Consider the following 19,835-nt stretch of genomic DNA (forward strand, 5'->3'; position numbering starts at 1 on the left):
TGGTCTTGGGGTAGCGTTCTCGCTTCCCGACCATGGGGTCACAGGTTTGATTCCCAGTGGGGTCAGGGATTTTTCCTGCATCATGATGACTGGGTGTCATTGTGTCATCTTCACCATCATCATCGGCATTCATCGGCATTGCGGTTGGAGGAAGGCAATAGCAAACCACCTCCACTAGGACCTTGCCTAGTAAGGCGGTGCGGGTCTCCCACATCGTCCCCCTACACTCTGTAAAGAAGCATGGGACTTCATTTCCATTTTTTCCAAAACTGCCAAGAGATTAAAGAAACTCAGTTCATTTGGAAGTATTACATGTTCCTTGGCAAAAGACCATCATCATTTTCAAGGTACAAGATGGTGCATGAGCGACAAAGTATGGATAAATTGTCCACATTTTATATAAATATTTCCAAAAATATTCGCCATAAAATTCTGTAACTGGAGAATTAACAATATTTTATTTCAACTACGATATGCAGCATTGAAATCTGTAGATAGCAAAATGTTTACATATGCTGCACAAAACACTGCCTCATGTCTAATAACAACAATAAATGTAGAAAATAGTGGGAACTACTTATTGGGGTCTCTAGTGCACACTTCTTCATGTGATTCTAAAATCAGTCACTAGGCTAAAGTATTGGCCAAAAAACATCATGTGTTTCTAGGTACATTATCATTGTGATATTGACAACATTTTCGGCAGCCACAGCGGGTATGGCACATGCAGCTCATAGTTACCTGAGAGAGACCATTTTTAAACCTCCCACCAGACCAGTGCTATGTCAGGTGAGCCCACTCTTACAGTATTCACTGTTCTCTGAGGTGTGGGGCCACATATAAATGCTATCATAGGATGCTACATTCACATGACCTCTCTGTATGTGATTGTGATTTTAAAGCAACCACACTCAGAGCTTTGTCTCAGATTCCCTATGTCTATAGACTTATCGATATTACTTCGGATGATTGCAATGAGCACAATACATCTACATAGCATGATGCTAATAAACATTGCTAATATTTAGAGGTTGCCAAAGTATATCAGCATTCAAGACAGATCTGCGATAATCAAAAATTTTACTTTGTTTGATTAGAACTCACCTCCACAGAAGTGCCTACAGCTACACAAAGCTATGTATATCTCAACTTTTAAGTGTATGTAGTGTAAATAAACTTATTAATTCGTTATCTTTTCCATATGGCTGATTGTCTTTATTTGCCACCTCTAATATTAACACATCAATCCTCTAGGTGCAACACTCTCAACTATACATTAAAGTTTTTAGATGAAAAGAGCGAGATGTTGTGCCACTGGCAGGCCACCACTTATGGGGTGAAGTGGACAAAATATAAATAAAGCAGAAAATTATAAATACAGTATTAATGGCTGACAGTGTAGAAAAGAGACCATTACATTTGTTTTTGGATGTGATCCATGTTGAGCAAACACACTTTTTTCTTCTCTTATGGATACATGTTTTTCTGAAGTTATGGTATCACCAATGATTCTTTTACTTTTTTTTCCTTCTTGTTACTGCATCCTGGGGTTTTTGCAGTTTTTTATGCTCTGTGTTCAGAGGTTTTTCTTTCACAGTTTTTCTGGTTTCCCCAATATCTTCACTGTGAAAAACAGCACTTTTTAGACTTTCACTGTCTAGTGACATAAACTGGTGACTAGAAGGCAAAGGATACAACTGTCTGCGACTGCCAAGTAGTAGGATCCGTGGGCCACTGCGAAGAAAGAATTGGCAGAGATGTAGATGCTGCTGCTTAAAAAGTAATATGACAGGAACCAGACGAGGAAGGAAGAAATATGCTGTTAAAAAAAGAGTGCAGAGTTCAATATTAGGATTATAAAAAAATTAAGACAAATTTCAGAGTAAAAATACAGTAATCAATAAAAATTCTTGATGTTATTTTAATTTAATTACATAAGAGAACTGAAATAGTTGCATGTTGGCCATTATTACATAGGTACTTTTAATAATTCTGCTAGCTGTCCCCTTGTCAATACCAGCGACGTCTCCAGTGATACATCAATATCATTGTCAAGGTTTCATGGGATGAAAACTTCGACAGTGTAATCATCTGCTAACATCACTGAACTCTCTCATGTTATAGTAGTGTGCTTCATGCTTTTGTGTCTTCTTATTATTTAGTTTATTCTTTTGCTTTGTTTATGTGCAAATTGCAAATGTTCCATAACGATCTGGATATTTTTTCCATTGAGTGTTCTTCCATAAGTGAGATCAGGTATCTGAAAGCGGAAATTGATGTAGGTTTTACAATAAATGAACAGAACTGACACCTAAACATTTTAAATGAAAAATTCAGCTCTGATGAAGGAGAAAAATACAGTTGCTTATGGCATTACTATTACATTAGGAGATAAAACTTAATGGATAAGGTAAACAGGCTCTATTTATTCCCTCATAAATATGATTTGGTGTATTTTATGCATATATTTGGGCTAGCAAATAAATGCCGATGTTCTGAAATGTTGTTTCACTTCTCAACACTTTATGAAACAAAACTGATCAGGAACATACGTTAAAAATTTTCTGTGGCTATTAATAAATTTTATTGTTGTTTGGTCTTTAATTCTGGTACTATACTCTGACTTTTCATACCACGGATAGTACCTCATAACCTCACTTTCATCGCTTGGTAGTGGGTTTAAACGAAATGATGCGACAAGATGTGGTGTTCAGTGTGAATACACACTGACATGGCTGTGATATGATTTGATGTGGCATGACATGAGGTGACATATCTGTTGATGTCTAGTTTAAATTGGCCTTTATGCTGCATAACCAAGCAGCCATTCTATTTAAAACAGCTATCAAACTGATAAGTGTGTAATGTGAAACTGAAACTGTACTTTCTCGATTATTGCTACTATATTTCTGAACTTTTAATTAAGTTGCCAATACTACATGAATTGTATCATTATTTCAGAATCATACTACATGAAAAACTGTATTACCATCTCAAACCTGTTCTGAAATGTTGTTTCACTTCTCAACACTTTATGACACAAAACTGATCATTAACATACATTAAAAATTTTCTGTGGCTATTAAAAAATTTTATTGTTGTTTGGTCCTTAATTCTGGTACTATACTCTGACTTTTCATATCATGGATAGTACCTCATAACCTCACTTTCATCGCTTGGTAGTGGGTTTAAACGAAATGATGCGACAAGATGTGGTGTCCAGTGTGAATACACACTGACATGGCTGTGATATGATTTGATGTGGTGTGATATGAGGTGACATATCTGTTGATGTCTAGTGTAAATTGTCATTTATGCTGCATAACCAAGCAGCCATTCTATTTAAAACAGCTACAAAACTGATGAGTATGTAATGTGAAACTGAAACTGTACTTTCTCGATTACTGCTACTTTGTTTCTGTACTTTTAATGAAGTTGCCAATATGCAACATGAATTGTATCATTATTTCAAAATCATACAACATGAAAAGCTGTATTACCATCTCAAACCTGACTTTATACTACATCATGTGCAAACAATAAACAAAATCACTGTTTATGGGACCAATAAGGAAATACAAATATAGCTAACAATGTGAAAATTGTTCCTTGAATTTTTCCAAAACCTCTTTGTACAAAATATGATGTATGAAACAAAAATGTTGTTATTTATAGTGGATATCTTTTTGGTATAAGATTTAATTTCTGCCCTACCATTACAATACCCGGAATGAATTTTTCAGTGAGCCAGCCTCTATATTTTGCTGCTGTAGTAGCCTTCGAAGATAATAAGATGTAATGGTTGTTTGGATATTTTAACTCACTCCAACAACTTTTCTGGCTCCCCACCAGCTGTGTTGACTCTTTTGACATAGTCTTTATCCTCTGATAAAGTAATACTTCTAAACCCAGATACATTTTTCGTTGTGGTAATTTACTCTAACAATTGTAATGGCATGAAACTTCCTGGCAGATTAAAACCATGTGCCAGACAGAGACTCGAACTTGGGACCTTTGCCTTTCATGGGCAAGTGCTACTGATTGAGTTACTCAAACACAACCACGAACCATCCTCAGATCTTTACTTCCATCAGACCTCATTTTCTACCTTCCAAGCTTCGCAGAAGTTCTCCCACGAATTTTATGGACCTAGCACTACTGGGAGAAAGGATATTGCAGAGACGTGGTCCTGAGTTCGATTCTCAGTCGAGCACATAGTTATTTTAATCAGTACACACTTCACTGCAGAGTGAAAAATTAATTTGGAAACATCCTCCAAGCTGTGGCTGAGACATATTTTCGCAATATCCTTTCTTCCAGAAGTGCTAGGCCTGCATATTTTGCGGAAGAACCTCTGTGTAGTTTGGAAGGTAGAAGATGAGATACTGGCAGAAGTAAAACTTAGAGGAAAAGTTATGAGTTGTGCTTGGGTAGCTCAGCTGGTAGAGCACTTGCCTGAAAAAGGCAGATCGTGAGTTTGATTCTTGGTTCAGCACACAGTTTTAATGTGCCAGGAAGTTTCATACAATTACAATTACAATGTCCTCTGAGTCTTTGACAGTGGCACGCTTCAATAAAAATTTTCCTAACTTACAATCCGTGTCATTTCGAATAGAACACTAGAGCTTCCAAGAGCTGTCTCTGCCGTCATCACCATGAGTTGATATCACTGACTGCTTGGGCTGGCACAGTGTAATGCTTATATAGATGCAACGGCAATATCTGGAACATTCCAGAGAGAATTGGAATGATGCATGTGTGGAGCGCATGTTGGACAGCTCCTAGTGGCTTCGTTCTGCTGCAGGACTAAGTGACACCATATGGCGTGAGCGTCAGCGCCTTATTCGGAACTGCTGCTCCCACATTCCTACAAGCGCCAGGCTTACATCTTTGCTTTTGCTCATAGTGTCCAGAGCCTGCCCCCATACGCTACTAAGTTTGTACTCATGGTCTTGTTGCTGTTCATTCTAATTTCTGCCGCTTCTTTGATAACAGAATCACAATATGATGGTGTGTAAGGTTACAGTTAGGTGGTTTCTTATTCTTTGACTGAACACAACTGTGTAAGTTGTCATGACATTGTTTAATATTGTAATTTTGTCATAGAAATAAACGCTTTTATACAGTTTACAATGTGACAATGTTAAGACAGTTGTCGAAATGATGCATCTCGACCTCTGAAAGTGAACTAATCCTAAACACAACAGTATTAAATTTTAACTATCAGAAAGTAAATAATTCTAAACACAACAATATTAAATTTTAACTAGAAGTTTCCTTACAAAATTATTCATACGATTATATTATGATGTTGACCAGTACTACGATAAATCATCCAACTCTGGTTCAAAGTTCGGTACTATTTTTAGGATGACAATCAAGTCTATGGAGGATGATTAGTTTTGTGACGAGTTCAGCAAAAAATTACCCAAGGTCACTCGAGTTTACAGTGGATGCAAGCTGGTGAACCAACAAGTTTATGCCTCTGTAAGTGGTATTTATCTTAGCTGCGATGAGTTGTCATCTGCATAACTGCTCTTGCCTACTGAAATTCCTGTAAATCTAAATAAGCCTTTGTTTAATTTTCCAGCATAAACTCTCCCTATGTTTCTCGATACACGAGAAAGCGTGAACTCATCCGTAGTCTCAGACTATGGCGATATACACGTGCATGGCTCGAGCAGCGTGCATATTATAATGCCCTCTCGCAAGAACAATTAACTAACTGGCTGGTTCGTTTCTCCACAGTTGGAGCTCAACGATGCTACAGCTAATTTCTAGCTGGAGGTCAGCCGCTGTGAACGCAGTGTTCACACAAATTTCTCCTCAGCATCACACTGAGCCTTATGCGCGCTGTTCTGCACTTGACGGCAGTTCAGAGAAGAATCCTCGAAAATTTCGCTCTCGTCTTTCTTGTAGCCAAACTCTCTCCACACCTGGGTTGTTTCGTTCTCCACATCACCGATTTTTTCGATCAATAGGAGCGGCCCTCTTATTTTGTGGAAACTCTCTCTACCAATTGCAAGGGTCCTACCATTAAACTGCGTCGAAATCTCGGCACTTTACTGCTTTCCAGTGCGTTTCCACCAATCGGGCGTTTTGTCCCTGCTCCAGACGCCTAAAAAGTTACATGTGTTTATCACGTGTGTACCACTTGCAGTTCACGTGATCGAATGCGTCACTGGTTTTGTTCATATCTATTTGGAATGTCGAACCCAATTTTCTTAAGCTTCTTTCTGTTCTACTTCTGGAGGTCTGTTACTCGTCCTGCAGTATGGGTCACCTGTCCGGTCGCTGATCCGGCGCTGCGGGATGCGCCCCCTTAAGAGCTTTCTGTAGTGCCTCTCAGGATGCGGCCTCTTCATCTGCCCATGCTGGCTTCCACACAAAACGTTTCCTCTCCCTGCTTGTTTCACCTTCTGCTCATTGGCATTCACTTTATAGGAGTAGTGTGTTTATACCGTCGATTGAGTGTCATCCTTTTTGCATTACATTCTTATGGGGAAATCTGCTCATTACCACCGAAGTTAGGTGTCATATTCACCCTCCCGTTATGATGTATAAAACTCTTATGCAAAGTGCGAAATCAGCCTTCATTTATTCTGCCACTTTACAGGTGTTTCATCCAAAACTCTCATTTCTTTAGATTGCATTTTTATGCTCGTTTTCTAGGCAATATTCAGTCACAGATGACTTCTCAAATTCTCTTTGTTTGATATGTCGTGAATGCTCTGTGGAATGCTCGTCAACGGAGTGAATAGTTTGACCTATGCAAATGCCACAACATACACAGGGGACTCCATAAACGCGAGGAACTCATAAACCTATGTTGGCTCTAACGGGAAATTTTTGCTGTAACTTCTCTGCAATACTTGAAAAATGCTCGTTTACATAATTCGGTAAGTGCTGTGGATCATTTATTACGTGTTCCCCCCCCCCCCCCTTTTGCTTTTATCCTCTGCATTATATATTATTTTGTCATTAAATGACTTTTTTGCAGCAATAAGCACCTTCCTATAGATCTTTTTGTATCACTGATAGAAATTTAAGAATTCTGGATCATTGCGACTCTATTTCATGGAACTGAGGTGTTTAAGTGTTTGGGAAGACTTCTTAATAGCTGCTGTTATCCATCTGTTTTTGTGAGATGTTGATACAGACATGCATTCTTTTGGAAATGCCTTTTCAAAGTTCAATTTAAATACTGTGGAGAATACAGAGAATTTCATATTCACATACACTTCATCCCAGCTTTGTTTTGCTAGTTCTTTTGAAAAATCTTTTATTTTTATTTCTGAAAGATGTCGTTTGTAGGCTTGTAGTTTAGGGAATGATTTGATGCCATTTTTATTGTTGTTATTTGACAGAGATGGTCTGATAGTCCAAGATCTTTTAAAGCTACATCACATTTTTCCCTTTCAATATTTGTGGCCACATGGTCAATTACAGACACAGTTGCACTATTGGCCAATGGGACATTCCAAAACTTTGAAGGATATTTATGAGGGTGCTGCTGGATTAATTTAAATTAATTTATGATATTAGTGTTGATGTTAATGTCCCCACACAGAATTATGTTGACCTTTGTACTTGAGACTTCTGTTAATTTATTGAAAAAAGTGGGCACACTACCACATGGTGCCTTATACAGTGCCACTGTAGTTTAATTAAATAGAATTAAGATTCCAGAATATGAATAAGTGCAATAGAAAAAGTAAAAAAAATTGGTGGCAGTCACGTCTTTCCCCATCACCGATGAAACAAGTAAATAAAGTGGAATCTGAGCTATGATACTTTGGCGAAAAAGCGCATTACCATTGCTTTTCACGTCTTTACGCCAATTTCGGTTCCAGATATCAGACTGGTGAGATGTCTGTAAAAGACGTAGGTATACAAAGTTGCGAGGTATTTGTGAAGATTATGTATCTGTACCAGCAAAGTAATAACACTCAAAATACGCTAAGCGCTATACGGGCTAGAACGCACTATCCCAAAATCACGTGACTTGAACTGCAACAGATTTTGTTGACAGAATTCTCGTTCTGAGCTTCCCAATGCTCAACCATAGATTTTTATGCTCAATCACAGACATGTAATATATGTCTATGGATTCCATGTCAAGATTCCCTTGTTCCCAAAGTCACACACTTTCTTCAGCTCATTCAATAGTTGAATGTTTCATAAACAATCATAAAGTGTATATTTGCGAGTTCACTTTCTAGAATTGGGAATTACAAAAATTGCCGATGACAAACTAAAATAACAGCTGCACTGCAGATTACATGAACAATAGTACGTGCTATTAGTAAAAGAAAGGAATCCATTTATGATGATGAAACTACACCAAAAAAATGTAGAAATGCGTGAAATATGAAGGTTGTTGTGTTTGTTCAATGGCGAATTCTTTTTCAAAATATAATTAGTGATGTTACGTCTTTGGTTTATGAGTTCGTCCGCAGTATTACTGGTATCGCTGGTTGCCAAGAATACAAGTTGTTGTAACATGTAAACATGGGTGATCCGCAGTTTATTGCTGTTAATGACATTGACGGTGTTTTAGCTTTTCTTCTAAGTGTTAGTTACTTCTCAGATTTACCATCCATATTGTTATTTAAACAGCCGTTCTGAGAACAAAATGTTTATGTTAATAACATGTAACCACTCGAAATATGAATATATATTCCTTATTTTCATCTGCATGGGTTGCGGCCCTGAATGCATGGGAAATATTTAAGTCCAGTCTCATTCATTGTACACATTACATTATTGAGCTCATTTAAACTGCCTGTTATAACAGATATGATTCTCTGGAAACCGCCTTTGACGTTTGCGCTTTGTAAAACATTGTCCCTTGCTCAGCAAACTGCTGTTGCATGTACCGATGTTAACTCATTTGCTGTCTGATTGTTTCGGGATACATTCGTTGTACCTTTTTTTATTACTAGTATGAACTAATCTCAAAACACTATAAAAACCTGCTACTTCAAATAGTCGTAAATTACTAGTCAAGATTAACCAATACATCAAAACAAAATGAAAGTAAATAAATGTTCCAGACAACATTATTACTTTGAGCTGATGACGATATTCTTTATGCAACTTGGTATTGCACACATCGGCCCTTGATTTGTTGTGATGGATGGATTCGTCAGCTGTATGTCACTTTCTAACCGATAGTGGAAATAGTATACCATATGTTAAAATTTGTTTGTTGTGGCTCAGATTTTTCTCGCCGAGTAGAAGTTTGGTTTGCACTGTGATTATTCAAGAAAACGTGTTTTACTAGTTGTAGCTACGTCAGAGCCGTACTTATGCGGCAATTTGAAGGTATGGAATGTAGGCGGGAATTATCACTAACAGTCACGTAGTATAAACACGATGACAGTTGTATGTACTGGACACGCCCATGTGTTCCCATGTCATAGGTCAGAATTGTCAGCAAGTGGAGTAAGTACACAGGCTGTGGTATAAACACATAATTAAGAAGTATTTGAACAAGTGTAGAAACTTGTTAATAATTTTTCTGACCATTTGTTTGTTTCCCGAGGATTACTTAATGCTTGTTTGATGACATGTCAGTGACAAACTTTGCGACCTTCTTGTACGGTATCTCGTATAGGCCAGTCAGTATAAGACTCGCTGTTCACAGATTATACCATTTACGGACTTTACATATAATTGAAACTTTTATTAATGTTTTATGTGGAGAGACAGTATGTGCAACTTTGATTTGGATGAAGGCCATCACTGCTAGTGTTCTCAGACTTGATGTAATTGTGAAAAATAATCAGATATACAGAGGACAAAGCAGTAGTTTAGAGATGATGTACATGCACCGGTAGCATAATACTGACTTGTCTGTGTGTACACTGCTGTACATTTTGTTGGAAGAGAAGCTAAGAAAAATATTTGTTTTTAATGATTTCAGATTGATTGGTGGGATCCTTGGCTTGTCGGCCTAATTGTCTTCCATGTAGCAATAACAGTGGCAGCTTTAACTACACGAAACCACAGCAACTTTCAAGTATTGCTGTTTCTAATCCTTTGTAAGTGTCATTGTAGTTAATTTTTATGGTAAATTACTAAATCTGTATTTCTTTCTTTTTTTCTTATTAAACTATTTACAGTGCCCCAAGTCTATGCTACAGTTTTTCTTTCTCGATACATACAAATAAACAGAAGACACTTTTTGTTTAGAATGTATTCTATGGCTGTACTGACTTTGAGGAAGATACCAGTTACAATAGACAATATTCTGATACAATAGTATTGTCTGTTCAAATTTGGTATTGACATTAGAAAGCATCAAATTCCATTAAATCTTCATGGATGATTATCCAAAATGATTTTTACTAATGTTCATTGTGCGGATGGTTTTTCATATTTGGCTGGGCTGTAAAAAGCTGATTAATTTTGAATGCTCTGACTATGCTGTCATTCTCAAAAAAAAAAGTTAATATGAACATGATTTACACCACACAAGTGACCACAGTAATAATATTAGAGGTAGGCCTATGAGAATGCACATAGAAATCTACAGGCTCCTCATTTTATGTTGGTTAACTATTAATATACCACAATAAGTAAGAATGAAATGCGTATTCATGAAGTGTACTATTTGCTAAACAATTTGAGGCTACTGCTAATCATATCTGATAAATTGGTTTTGTGTGTTGAAAACATCTGTGGACTGATTATACTTCTTTGGGGCACATCCAGTGTTACTTTCATTTCTGTTTGGGATTCATTGTTCACTATAATATAGGCCTGCTGGAATCTACTAATCGAAATTTCTTTAATCCAATCACGTACATTGCAGAGATGCACTGTATGATTGTATCTGGGATATCAGTCAACAAAGTGGTACAGTGTCAAATGATTTTCACAAACCGAAGAAAAAGAAATTGATATGTTCATTTACATCTACTGTTTGTAAGGCATTCTGAGTGAGTAGCTTAAAGCCTGCTATGTTTTATGCACAGGTTTCCTTCAGTCCATGCAAATTCTTTGAGAGATCTTGGTCTGTAACAAGTATGGCCTAATTTATTTCTCAGAGAAGCAGTGCTGTTTAAGAACAAGAGACTCATGAAAAACATTAGGTAATGAACTAACAGGAGTCCCTTTAGAGTTGGATGTTAAGTATCGTTCTAAGTAAAATTAAATTAGTTTCTTTCTATAACAGGAATACAATATGTGATGGGAACAAGTGAGGGTAAGAATACTCTGTAGAGTGGGTATTGAATGAAGCATTGATTGAGTTATAGGCATACTTCTTCAGAGCTAACTTGCAACTTGACTGAGTTGTATTTAATGGAGTGCATGAAGGGAGAAAGGAGATGTGGAGGGTTATGGCAATTGGAACGATGGGTATCTGATAGTGGGGAGGAAGTGACATCAAGTAAACGTGACACCAGTGAGCTCACTCTGGAATAGGCAATTATAGTTTCCTGTGGTTCACACTCATGTGAAGGAGTGGACTGGGTGGAAAAAATAGAGCAGGAAAAGGAGGCAATCTGTGATGTTGAGGGTATAAGTGTTGAGTGAAGTGGGAGGACATCGTGACAGAGGTGGAAGTTGGTATGGAACAGGGGCTAGCAGAGACTGATGCAAAGAGGATTGCAGAATTGATGGTTGGGTTGTAAGGACAATTCTCATATATGTTAGCTTCATGTTAATTTATATGATAAATGATAATAATGTAAAAAGAGTGATTTTACATTTATATTACACATTTATATGTAAATATGGTTACATGCTAATCATTTACATTTTTTTAATTACTGTTATGAGTTATTCCTCCCTATCATCTTTTACACTTTACAAAAGTAGAAATTCTTATATATGTTAGATGTTTTATATCGTTGGGTAAGTGATCAAAAATTTTGGTGACAGCATTTTGAACACTTTTTTTTCCAAAGACAACCTTAATGGGGAGTAATGAGTGTCATTTTTTCTTTCGGTATTGCTATTACATGTACATCATTGTCCTTTTTGAACTGCAGTGGACTAATTACAGCAAACATCATGAGGGAACAAATATATTGTGAAGCATTAGTCAAAGCACCCAGCTCTTTGAACAGATGTCTACAAGATGATGTTGGGTGAGCACCTCTTTATTCTTAGTGCACATTTTTGATAAATGAACACATTCATTTTTCAAATTGAGTTACCCCAGAATATTATTCTATGTGACATTACTGAATGAAAAGATGTGAAGTATGTCAGCCTACTGGTTTGTCGGTCCCCAAGATTTGCAATGATTCTAAGTGCAAATGTGGCTGCACTAACTTGTTGCAGGAGTTCCATTTCCCCCACCCCCCCCTCCCCCCACCCCACCCCACCACCCCTTCCAGTCTTCACTTATCATGGTGCCATACATCTAGATGTGCAGAACCAAATATGTTGTCATTTTGAAATTGAGAGAAACCATTCACAGAAGACTACTCAATAATAAGAACATCATTTACCATCTCTTTGTTGCTGTATACATGTTTTATTACCGTATCAGTGTCATCCACAAAAGAACTAATTCTGCTTGTAGTCAGTCTAAGTCGCTGCAGTCATGGACTGTGCGGCTGATCCCGGCGGGGGTTCGAGTCCTCCCTCAGGCATGGGTGTGTGTGTTTGTCCTTAGGATAATTTAGGTAAAGTAGTGTGTAAGCTTAAGGACTGATGACCTTAGCAGTTAAGTCCCATACGATTTCACACACATTTGTACATTTTTCTGCTTGTTGTATGTTAGACAGAAGATCATTTAAGTAAATGAGAAACAATAGTGAACCTAAGCTCGAAGCTTGTGGAACCCCCATAAGTGATTTCTTCCCAGTTAGAAGAATCTCTCCTGGTTGCATGAATTACTGAGTATAACTCTTTCCATTTTTTTAGTTAAATATGACATTATCCATTGGTTTGATACACCGTCAATTCCATAAAACTTCAGATTATCCAGGAGAATATTGTGATTCACATTTAAATGCCTTAGCTCACAGAAAATAACAGCTGCTGCTATTTTGTTATTTGTTGTTTGTAAAATATGACGAGTGAATGTGTAAATAGCTTTCTCAATTGAGCAACTCTTCTGAAATCCAAACTGTGATTTACCGAGGATGGTATTGTTGCTCAAGTGGGATACTGTTCTAGAATACTTGACCTTCTCAAAAATTTTGGAAAATGTCAGTAGTTACATGGGTCAGTGGTTACCGACATCTCTCGTACTACCTTTCTTATAGAGGAATTAAACAATGGCACATTATAATCTCTCTGAAAAAATTTGCTGAGTTTTTGATGGATTTCTTATTTCAGAAAAGCAGTGCGTATGATATGTGAACATATCTGTAATGCTCTGTTCTGTAGGAAACCCCATCAAATGCAAATGACCTTTTATTTGTGAGGGGATATATAATTTTCAGGTGGAGAATCGGGTGAGACATCCATATAATTGAATTTTATGTAAATTGCGTGTTCAACATACTCTTTTTCATTTTCCTCTTGAATTGTTTGTCCGTATTTTTTCTACTATGCTTACATAATAATTGCTAAACGTATCTGCTGCCTGTGACTAATCATTTGTAGCCATTTAAATTAATAGTGATGTTATCCTCTTCTGTGGCTTGTTGTCCCATCTCTTGTTTTACTACATCCCATATAGCCTAAGTATGTTTTTGTAATTACTGATTTCGGACATAATGTTCACATTCATTGATTTTTTTTTTAGTAACTTTTCTTGGTAATTTTAAGTAGTTTTTGTAGTGTGCAACTACTACAGGATCTTCATTTGTTCTTGCCATCGGATACAGTTCCTTTTATTTCCCAAGATACATTGCGTATTCAGTTCTGCACACACAGGCTAATACATCAGTTACATTTATAACACATGGTGAGGAAATAGTAGAGTGGAATCTTCAAAATTCTTAGGTGTACTTATTGATGAGAATTTAAACTGGAAAAACATATTTTGGAATTTCTATACAACTTAGTTCAGCCACATTTGCACTTGGAATCACAAATCTTAGTGAGAGACAAATCAGCAAGTTGACATACTTCACATATTTGCATTGAATGATGTTGTATAGAATAATGTCTTATGGTAACTCATCTTGAAGAAAGAAAGTAATCATTGCTCAAAACTGTGCTGTAGGAATAATATGTGGTGCTTACTCATGATCATGTTGTAGAGATCTGTTTATGGAGTTAGGCATTCTGACTGTTGCTTCACTGTATATTTATTCCTTCGTGACATTTGTTGTAAATAATTCATTGCAGTTCAAAAGGAACAATGAAGCACATAATTAAAGTACTAGAAGAAAAAGATGGCATTCATTACTCCACATTAAAATTGTCTTTAGCACAAAAAGGGGTACACAATGTCGCAGCTAAAGTTTTGGTCACTGACTCTGTGATATACAATACCTGACAGACAGCAGAGTAAAATTCGAAAACAAACTGAAAAAAGTTTCTTTTTGACAACTCCTACTCTGGAGAAGAATTTCTGAGTGTAATGTGTAGAATATGGTGGGTAAGTGTTACTGACACACATCTTTGTATTTGATGATAATAATAACAAACTTATAAATTTTCAACATGTAGCCATATTTACAAGTTGGTTTGCAGTGTGAATGTAAAATAACTCGTTCCACATGTGGAACATGAAATAACTAACAATCATTAATCCTTATAGCGATTCGTGGTTTTTACATGGCTGTTTAGTGTCCTTTCTGATTAGCCTATGTGAAAAGCTATTTTCCAACAATGATATGAATTTTTCATGGAATAAATTAATTCGCTTATTACCTTTACCCAGGTCACACTATCCTTTTCCCCCTTCACTCTGTCTAGTTCATATTACGGATGATCTAATTAAACATGGAGGGCACAAATCTTAGCTTCCTTTTCAACAATTTTCTTGTCTGTTTTGTAGAACCAACAGTTCCATGGGAGAGCCTCATTGGGATCCCCAGTACATTCCTCACTACAATCATCACACTGTAATTCCAGTACACAATCTACACATACTAACCTTTTTTTTGTCTGACTACCCTACAATAACATCCACTTTTATCATGTGTAGTAACATGGACTAAACACTTAAAAGTAGAACTAAATCACCTAACACACTTTAAACTACATGAAATTTTGTTAGTTATGAGCCACAAAAATATTAGACCTACAGGTTAGCACTTCAGGTGTATGTTATAATATAAAAGGTAGTTATTTCCACTTAAAACAAGAACTCTTCACTCACTTAACTGCAGAATGTGTTAATTAACTTACTCTTGATATTACATAACTTTCAATCACTACTCATCCTTAACATTAGTTGACATTGAACAATGTTCAGCAAAATACGACCTACCAAACATGGTATAAGTTTATGTGATAATTTAAGTACAAAACTTCAGACGTAAATGTAACAAAGTGACAACACTGTCATTGTTTTTGTACATATTTCGTTAAAATATGCTTCACTCAGTCACTTTTCCCTACAAAAAATTATCTTTTCTTCGCTATTAACACAAACATAGCTACAGGGAGACACCCGTGCTGCCAACCTCCAGTACTACGTAGTTCAGATGCTGGTCAGGGGATCCAAATGGCACAGGTTGTGAAGCACAGATTATGGGTGACTCTGCTCTTGGCCACAGTTTGGTGAGGACAGCTGGTTGATTGTTACACAAAAGTTTCAGCAGAGGTAGTATATAATATGACTAGTTTCACCAGTGGTCCTGCTTCTGATGGGATATTTGCTGGGTGACTGCATAAGACTGGTCTCGTTCGTGGTTCTAGTGCAGGTGCGTGACCCATAACACAAGGGGTTAAGAATAAGTTTGACTTAACAATGGGCTGGATATTTTGTAGATTGTTTAGGTGGTGGAATATTTCTTAGGGAGAGGTGTGAAGGATTTTTCTGTAGGATGTTCCTCATTTCCAGAATTGTTGATAAGTAGTCAAAGGTCTGGCAAGGGAGGCAACTAAATTTTTCCATTCCAAGGTGGTATTGGATAATGAGGGGAGTGCTCCTTCTCAGCATGTACATAGAGGTGATTGGAGGATTAAAGGCATGTCCCATACCAGATCCACAAATGACTCATTTCTACTCAGTGTGCTTGTTGCCTCTCCCTCACAGTTGGCAGCAACTCCGTTGTGCCTTCCCTTTCCTTCCCATTCCTTCAATGCCCCCTTTTTTTCCACTCAACCACTCCAAATTGATCAACTCCTCACGCCAGTTGAGATGTTGTGGCAGTGTAGCATATTCAGTCAAAGATAGCGTGGCCATGCAGGTGTGTGTTGTATTCTGTAATTATCTCTATAAAATGACAATGTTTTGAAACTCAGCCACATCTTTTGTCTGATTTATATGCGTTCTGATCACTAGAGGCTCCTACTATACAGCAAATTGTTACTTTTATTCCTTGCATCTTATTATATTCCACCAAGGACATTCCAGTACCATATTTATTTCGCTATCTCTAGTTTTTGAGTGTGCGGTGATCATGGTAGTAGTATTCCCACATATGAATACATTATTAGATTTGGAATTCAGTATTTTGATGTTCTGTCTCATGAATTCCATTTAAGACTGAACTACTCCATGAGAGATTGAATGGAAGGCTTAGATTCATTTGTTGACTTTGCATTGGATCAAGATAGCCAGAATGTGACTGTGGAAATTATAGTTAGCATCATACAAAATCGTACTTAAGTTTGCGTGAGTTCATATTAAATTTTTGATATCAGCTTTTCGCAGAACATTTTTGTGAGAATTGTTTGCACTCCATTTTCCAGAACAGTAAGCTTGTTGCAGTAAACACTCAGACTGCTGTGGAGATGTTCCTTTGCATATGTGTTGCTGAACATTTCTGCGATTTGTACTGTGCAGTTCCAACAAACTCTCCGTTATCCATGAATGCTTCAGCAGATAATAACTATTATTTGAATATTCTTGGCTGGCATATTTTCTTATGTGCACTATAGAGTTTTAGGTAGCCTAAAAAAATAAAAGTTCTTTTGAATTATATGAAAATGTATAATGTCTTAGAGGCCGCAGATTGGAGCCAGTTTTGACCCTCTGTGTATAGCTTTTCTTCTCACGGTGAACATTGTTTATGAATTTCTATTATGTAATCTAGCTAAGTCATAAACCGAGTATCTTTGGGCCTGGAATGGTACAAAAACATTGTAGAACTGAAGAAAATGCACTGATCATGACCTACAGCCCAGGATTTAAAGATATTCAGTGCAATTAGTGGTTTGGCATTACTGTGGCAACCATACAAAGTTTTTAATCAAATGAGAGGCATTGAAGCCATTCCAAAATTTGTAACCCAGAAAACTGTTGCCTGCTTGTGAAGAACAAGAATGTTAAAAAAATTGAAGGTGACGACTGAAATTGACGTACACATTCCCCTAAAGAAGACTTAAAACCATTGCTATCATCTTACTCCTCAAATGATCCTATCAGTACTGCATACGGTGAACATTCATGGGAAGAACAGAGGTGGGTCATCCATAATGAATCAGTATCGTACTGATGATAATACTGAGAATAATACATCATTAATTACTTCAGCTAATGTAGTTGAAAAATATTAATGAAGGATGTTGTACTTTTATTTGTTTTTGTCTGAGACATAATCATTGGCTTGATACCTGAAAACTGCCTGGAAGAGAAGGACGATGTGAAGACCGGAAGTTGTCTTCAAAAGCTCAAGTTGCCAATACACAGTTGTATTGTCATATTGTGATATACCTCCAAGTATAGTCTGTCAGTAAACTGAAGAGCGAGCGAGCAGAGTCCCCACTCTGCCAACCCAGCTACATCACAAGGCACTTCTACAGGCTGTTTGACAACATAGTACTGGCCCTGCCGCGTGTTTATTTGTAGACAAATACATTAAGACCATAAGGAATACAAAAAATGAAAACTACTTCTGAAAAACAACATTATAGAGTAAATAATATTAACATAAGAATGTAGGTCAGGATTCTACTACAAACATAGAGCCGAATGCCTATTCATGTGGGAATTTAAGGCTTGTTCTTACTTTGTGTTTCTACTAAAAGGTAGAAGTTTTCTTTGAAAGACTGCATTGAAACTTTACAATTCTTGAAACACGAAGAGTGTTTAAAAAGTAAGCAGAAATTTATAATTTTATGTGTTGTATTAGTCCGATTTGCACCACTTTTTTGTCACTGTCTTCGTAAATGTGTCTCAAAAGTGTGTGTTCAATGTTATCCATATGAGGTATTTACTCTGTTGTCAGCTGTCAAAAAGGTTACATGTGTTTTGTTAGCATCAACGATTATTTGTTTTGTATAAAAATAGATTAGAGAATCTGTATTAAATTTTGTTATAAGAATGGAATATAGTGTATGAAATTTTTAGAAATGTTAAGTATTACTTTTGGTGAGCCTGTTATGAGTGAACCAAGAGCATACAACTGGTATAAACATTTCAAAGCAGGTGTTGAAGGACAGCAGTTTTACAAGCATGGATGAGATTAAACATGCACAGTTAAGAGACCTATAAACTGTCACGAAGAAACAGTTCCTAAAGTGTTTTGAGAATTGGGAAAAGCACTGGCATATGTGTTTATTATGTAATGGGGAATATTTTGAAGAGGATAGCATTGCTGTTGATTAACAGTAAACTTCTTACTAAAAAATAAAAATAATATGTGAACACACCTCATATGTCAAGCTTTTTGCTTAGAAGTCTAGAATCGGTGTACATGTTTCGAAGGAAATTTCAGCAGTGCTTAGAATAGCTATTGCACACATGTTTTAAGTGATACGTCTTCGAATCAGGTGGATAGTGATTGAGATAGAGATTTAGTGTTCCATAAGCATCAAAGGTTTTACGTGATTTTCAAATTGTCTGTAATGGTGGGTTTCCTCCCAAAATTATTCGTTTTCCTTCATCGCGATTCCAGTAAATCATGCGACTTATTTTCGCGTTTCTTCCTTATGAGTCCTATTGGGCGAGGCTGACGTTTGCATAAGTTGCATACCATTGATTGGGGCTGGTAATATTAGCCAACAGTTCTTTTTGGGACACCTCTTTAATACACATAATAACATTAGAGACAATCAAACGCTCGTTATTCCCCAAATACCTCCTCTACTTCGTATTCTGCACATTTTCTTGCAATGCTAGATGATTATCCATCACTTCCGGATATCGAAGTATGTCAGTAAGTATACAAAGTTAACTGACTGACACTGGTAACGAGGATCCCACAAACAGAAACGATGTATACCACTGCATGCCGATCTACGCTGCTAGACAGCTAACGGGCAGCAGATTTTGGGCACCCCTGTAGGCCGGTGGCAGTGTTCTTACAAGAAAGGCCACTTCCCCCACCAAAAGTGCTACTCACTCTTGGGTTTACAGACAGACTGTAGTAGCACAGGCTTTCTTAAAATGGAAGAAAGTATCTATAGAGTATTAGCATTATCTATTTTTATTGGTTGAAGGGTAACATTATTGACAGCTGAATGGTGCTTTCAGAGCTCACACTCGCAAGTATCTGAACTCAAGCTTGACCGAGCAGTTAGTTGGGAAAATGCTATGATAGCTCCTGAAAATTGCATTATTCTTTCCTGGTTTGAGGGACTTTACGAAACTTGCCTTCCATCCTTGAGTCAGGAAGGGAGGAGAATCTCTTTCCTGTTTCTTCCCACCACCAATAGTTTGATGCCCAGGCAAGGTGGTCTTCTTTGTGCTTACATATAGATCACCTAGAAAAAGATTTCTTGACTTCTATTATAGAGTTCAAAGCATGAATAAAATACTGATGTAGGAGTGCTCTTCGAAGCTTTATCAACATAAGGAATGT

At 37.0% G+C, this 19,835-nt stretch overlaps 1 protein-coding gene across 1 annotated transcript in view; it reads left to right on the forward strand.

The window, feature by feature from the left end:
* Positions 1–8,445: 8,445 nt before the first annotated feature.
* LOC124596584 (transmembrane protein 18) overlaps positions 8,446–19,835 on the forward strand; it is a 47,221-nt gene continuing 35,831 nt past the window's right edge. Inside the window, exons 1-2 of the mRNA XM_047135776.1 lie at positions 8,446–8,574; positions 9,929–10,046. Coding sequence (XP_046991732.1) covers positions 8,512–8,574; positions 9,929–10,046 — 181 coding nt within the window. The 5' untranslated portion in view covers positions 8,446–8,511. The remainder of the gene's footprint in view (positions 8,575–9,928; positions 10,047–19,835) is intronic.

Source organism: Schistocerca americana, chromosome 2 (genome assembly GCF_021461395.2).
Source record: "Schistocerca americana isolate TAMUIC-IGC-003095 chromosome 2, iqSchAmer2.1, whole genome shotgun sequence".
NCBI classification, from domain to species: Eukaryota; Metazoa; Arthropoda; class Insecta; order Orthoptera; family Acrididae; genus Schistocerca; species Schistocerca americana.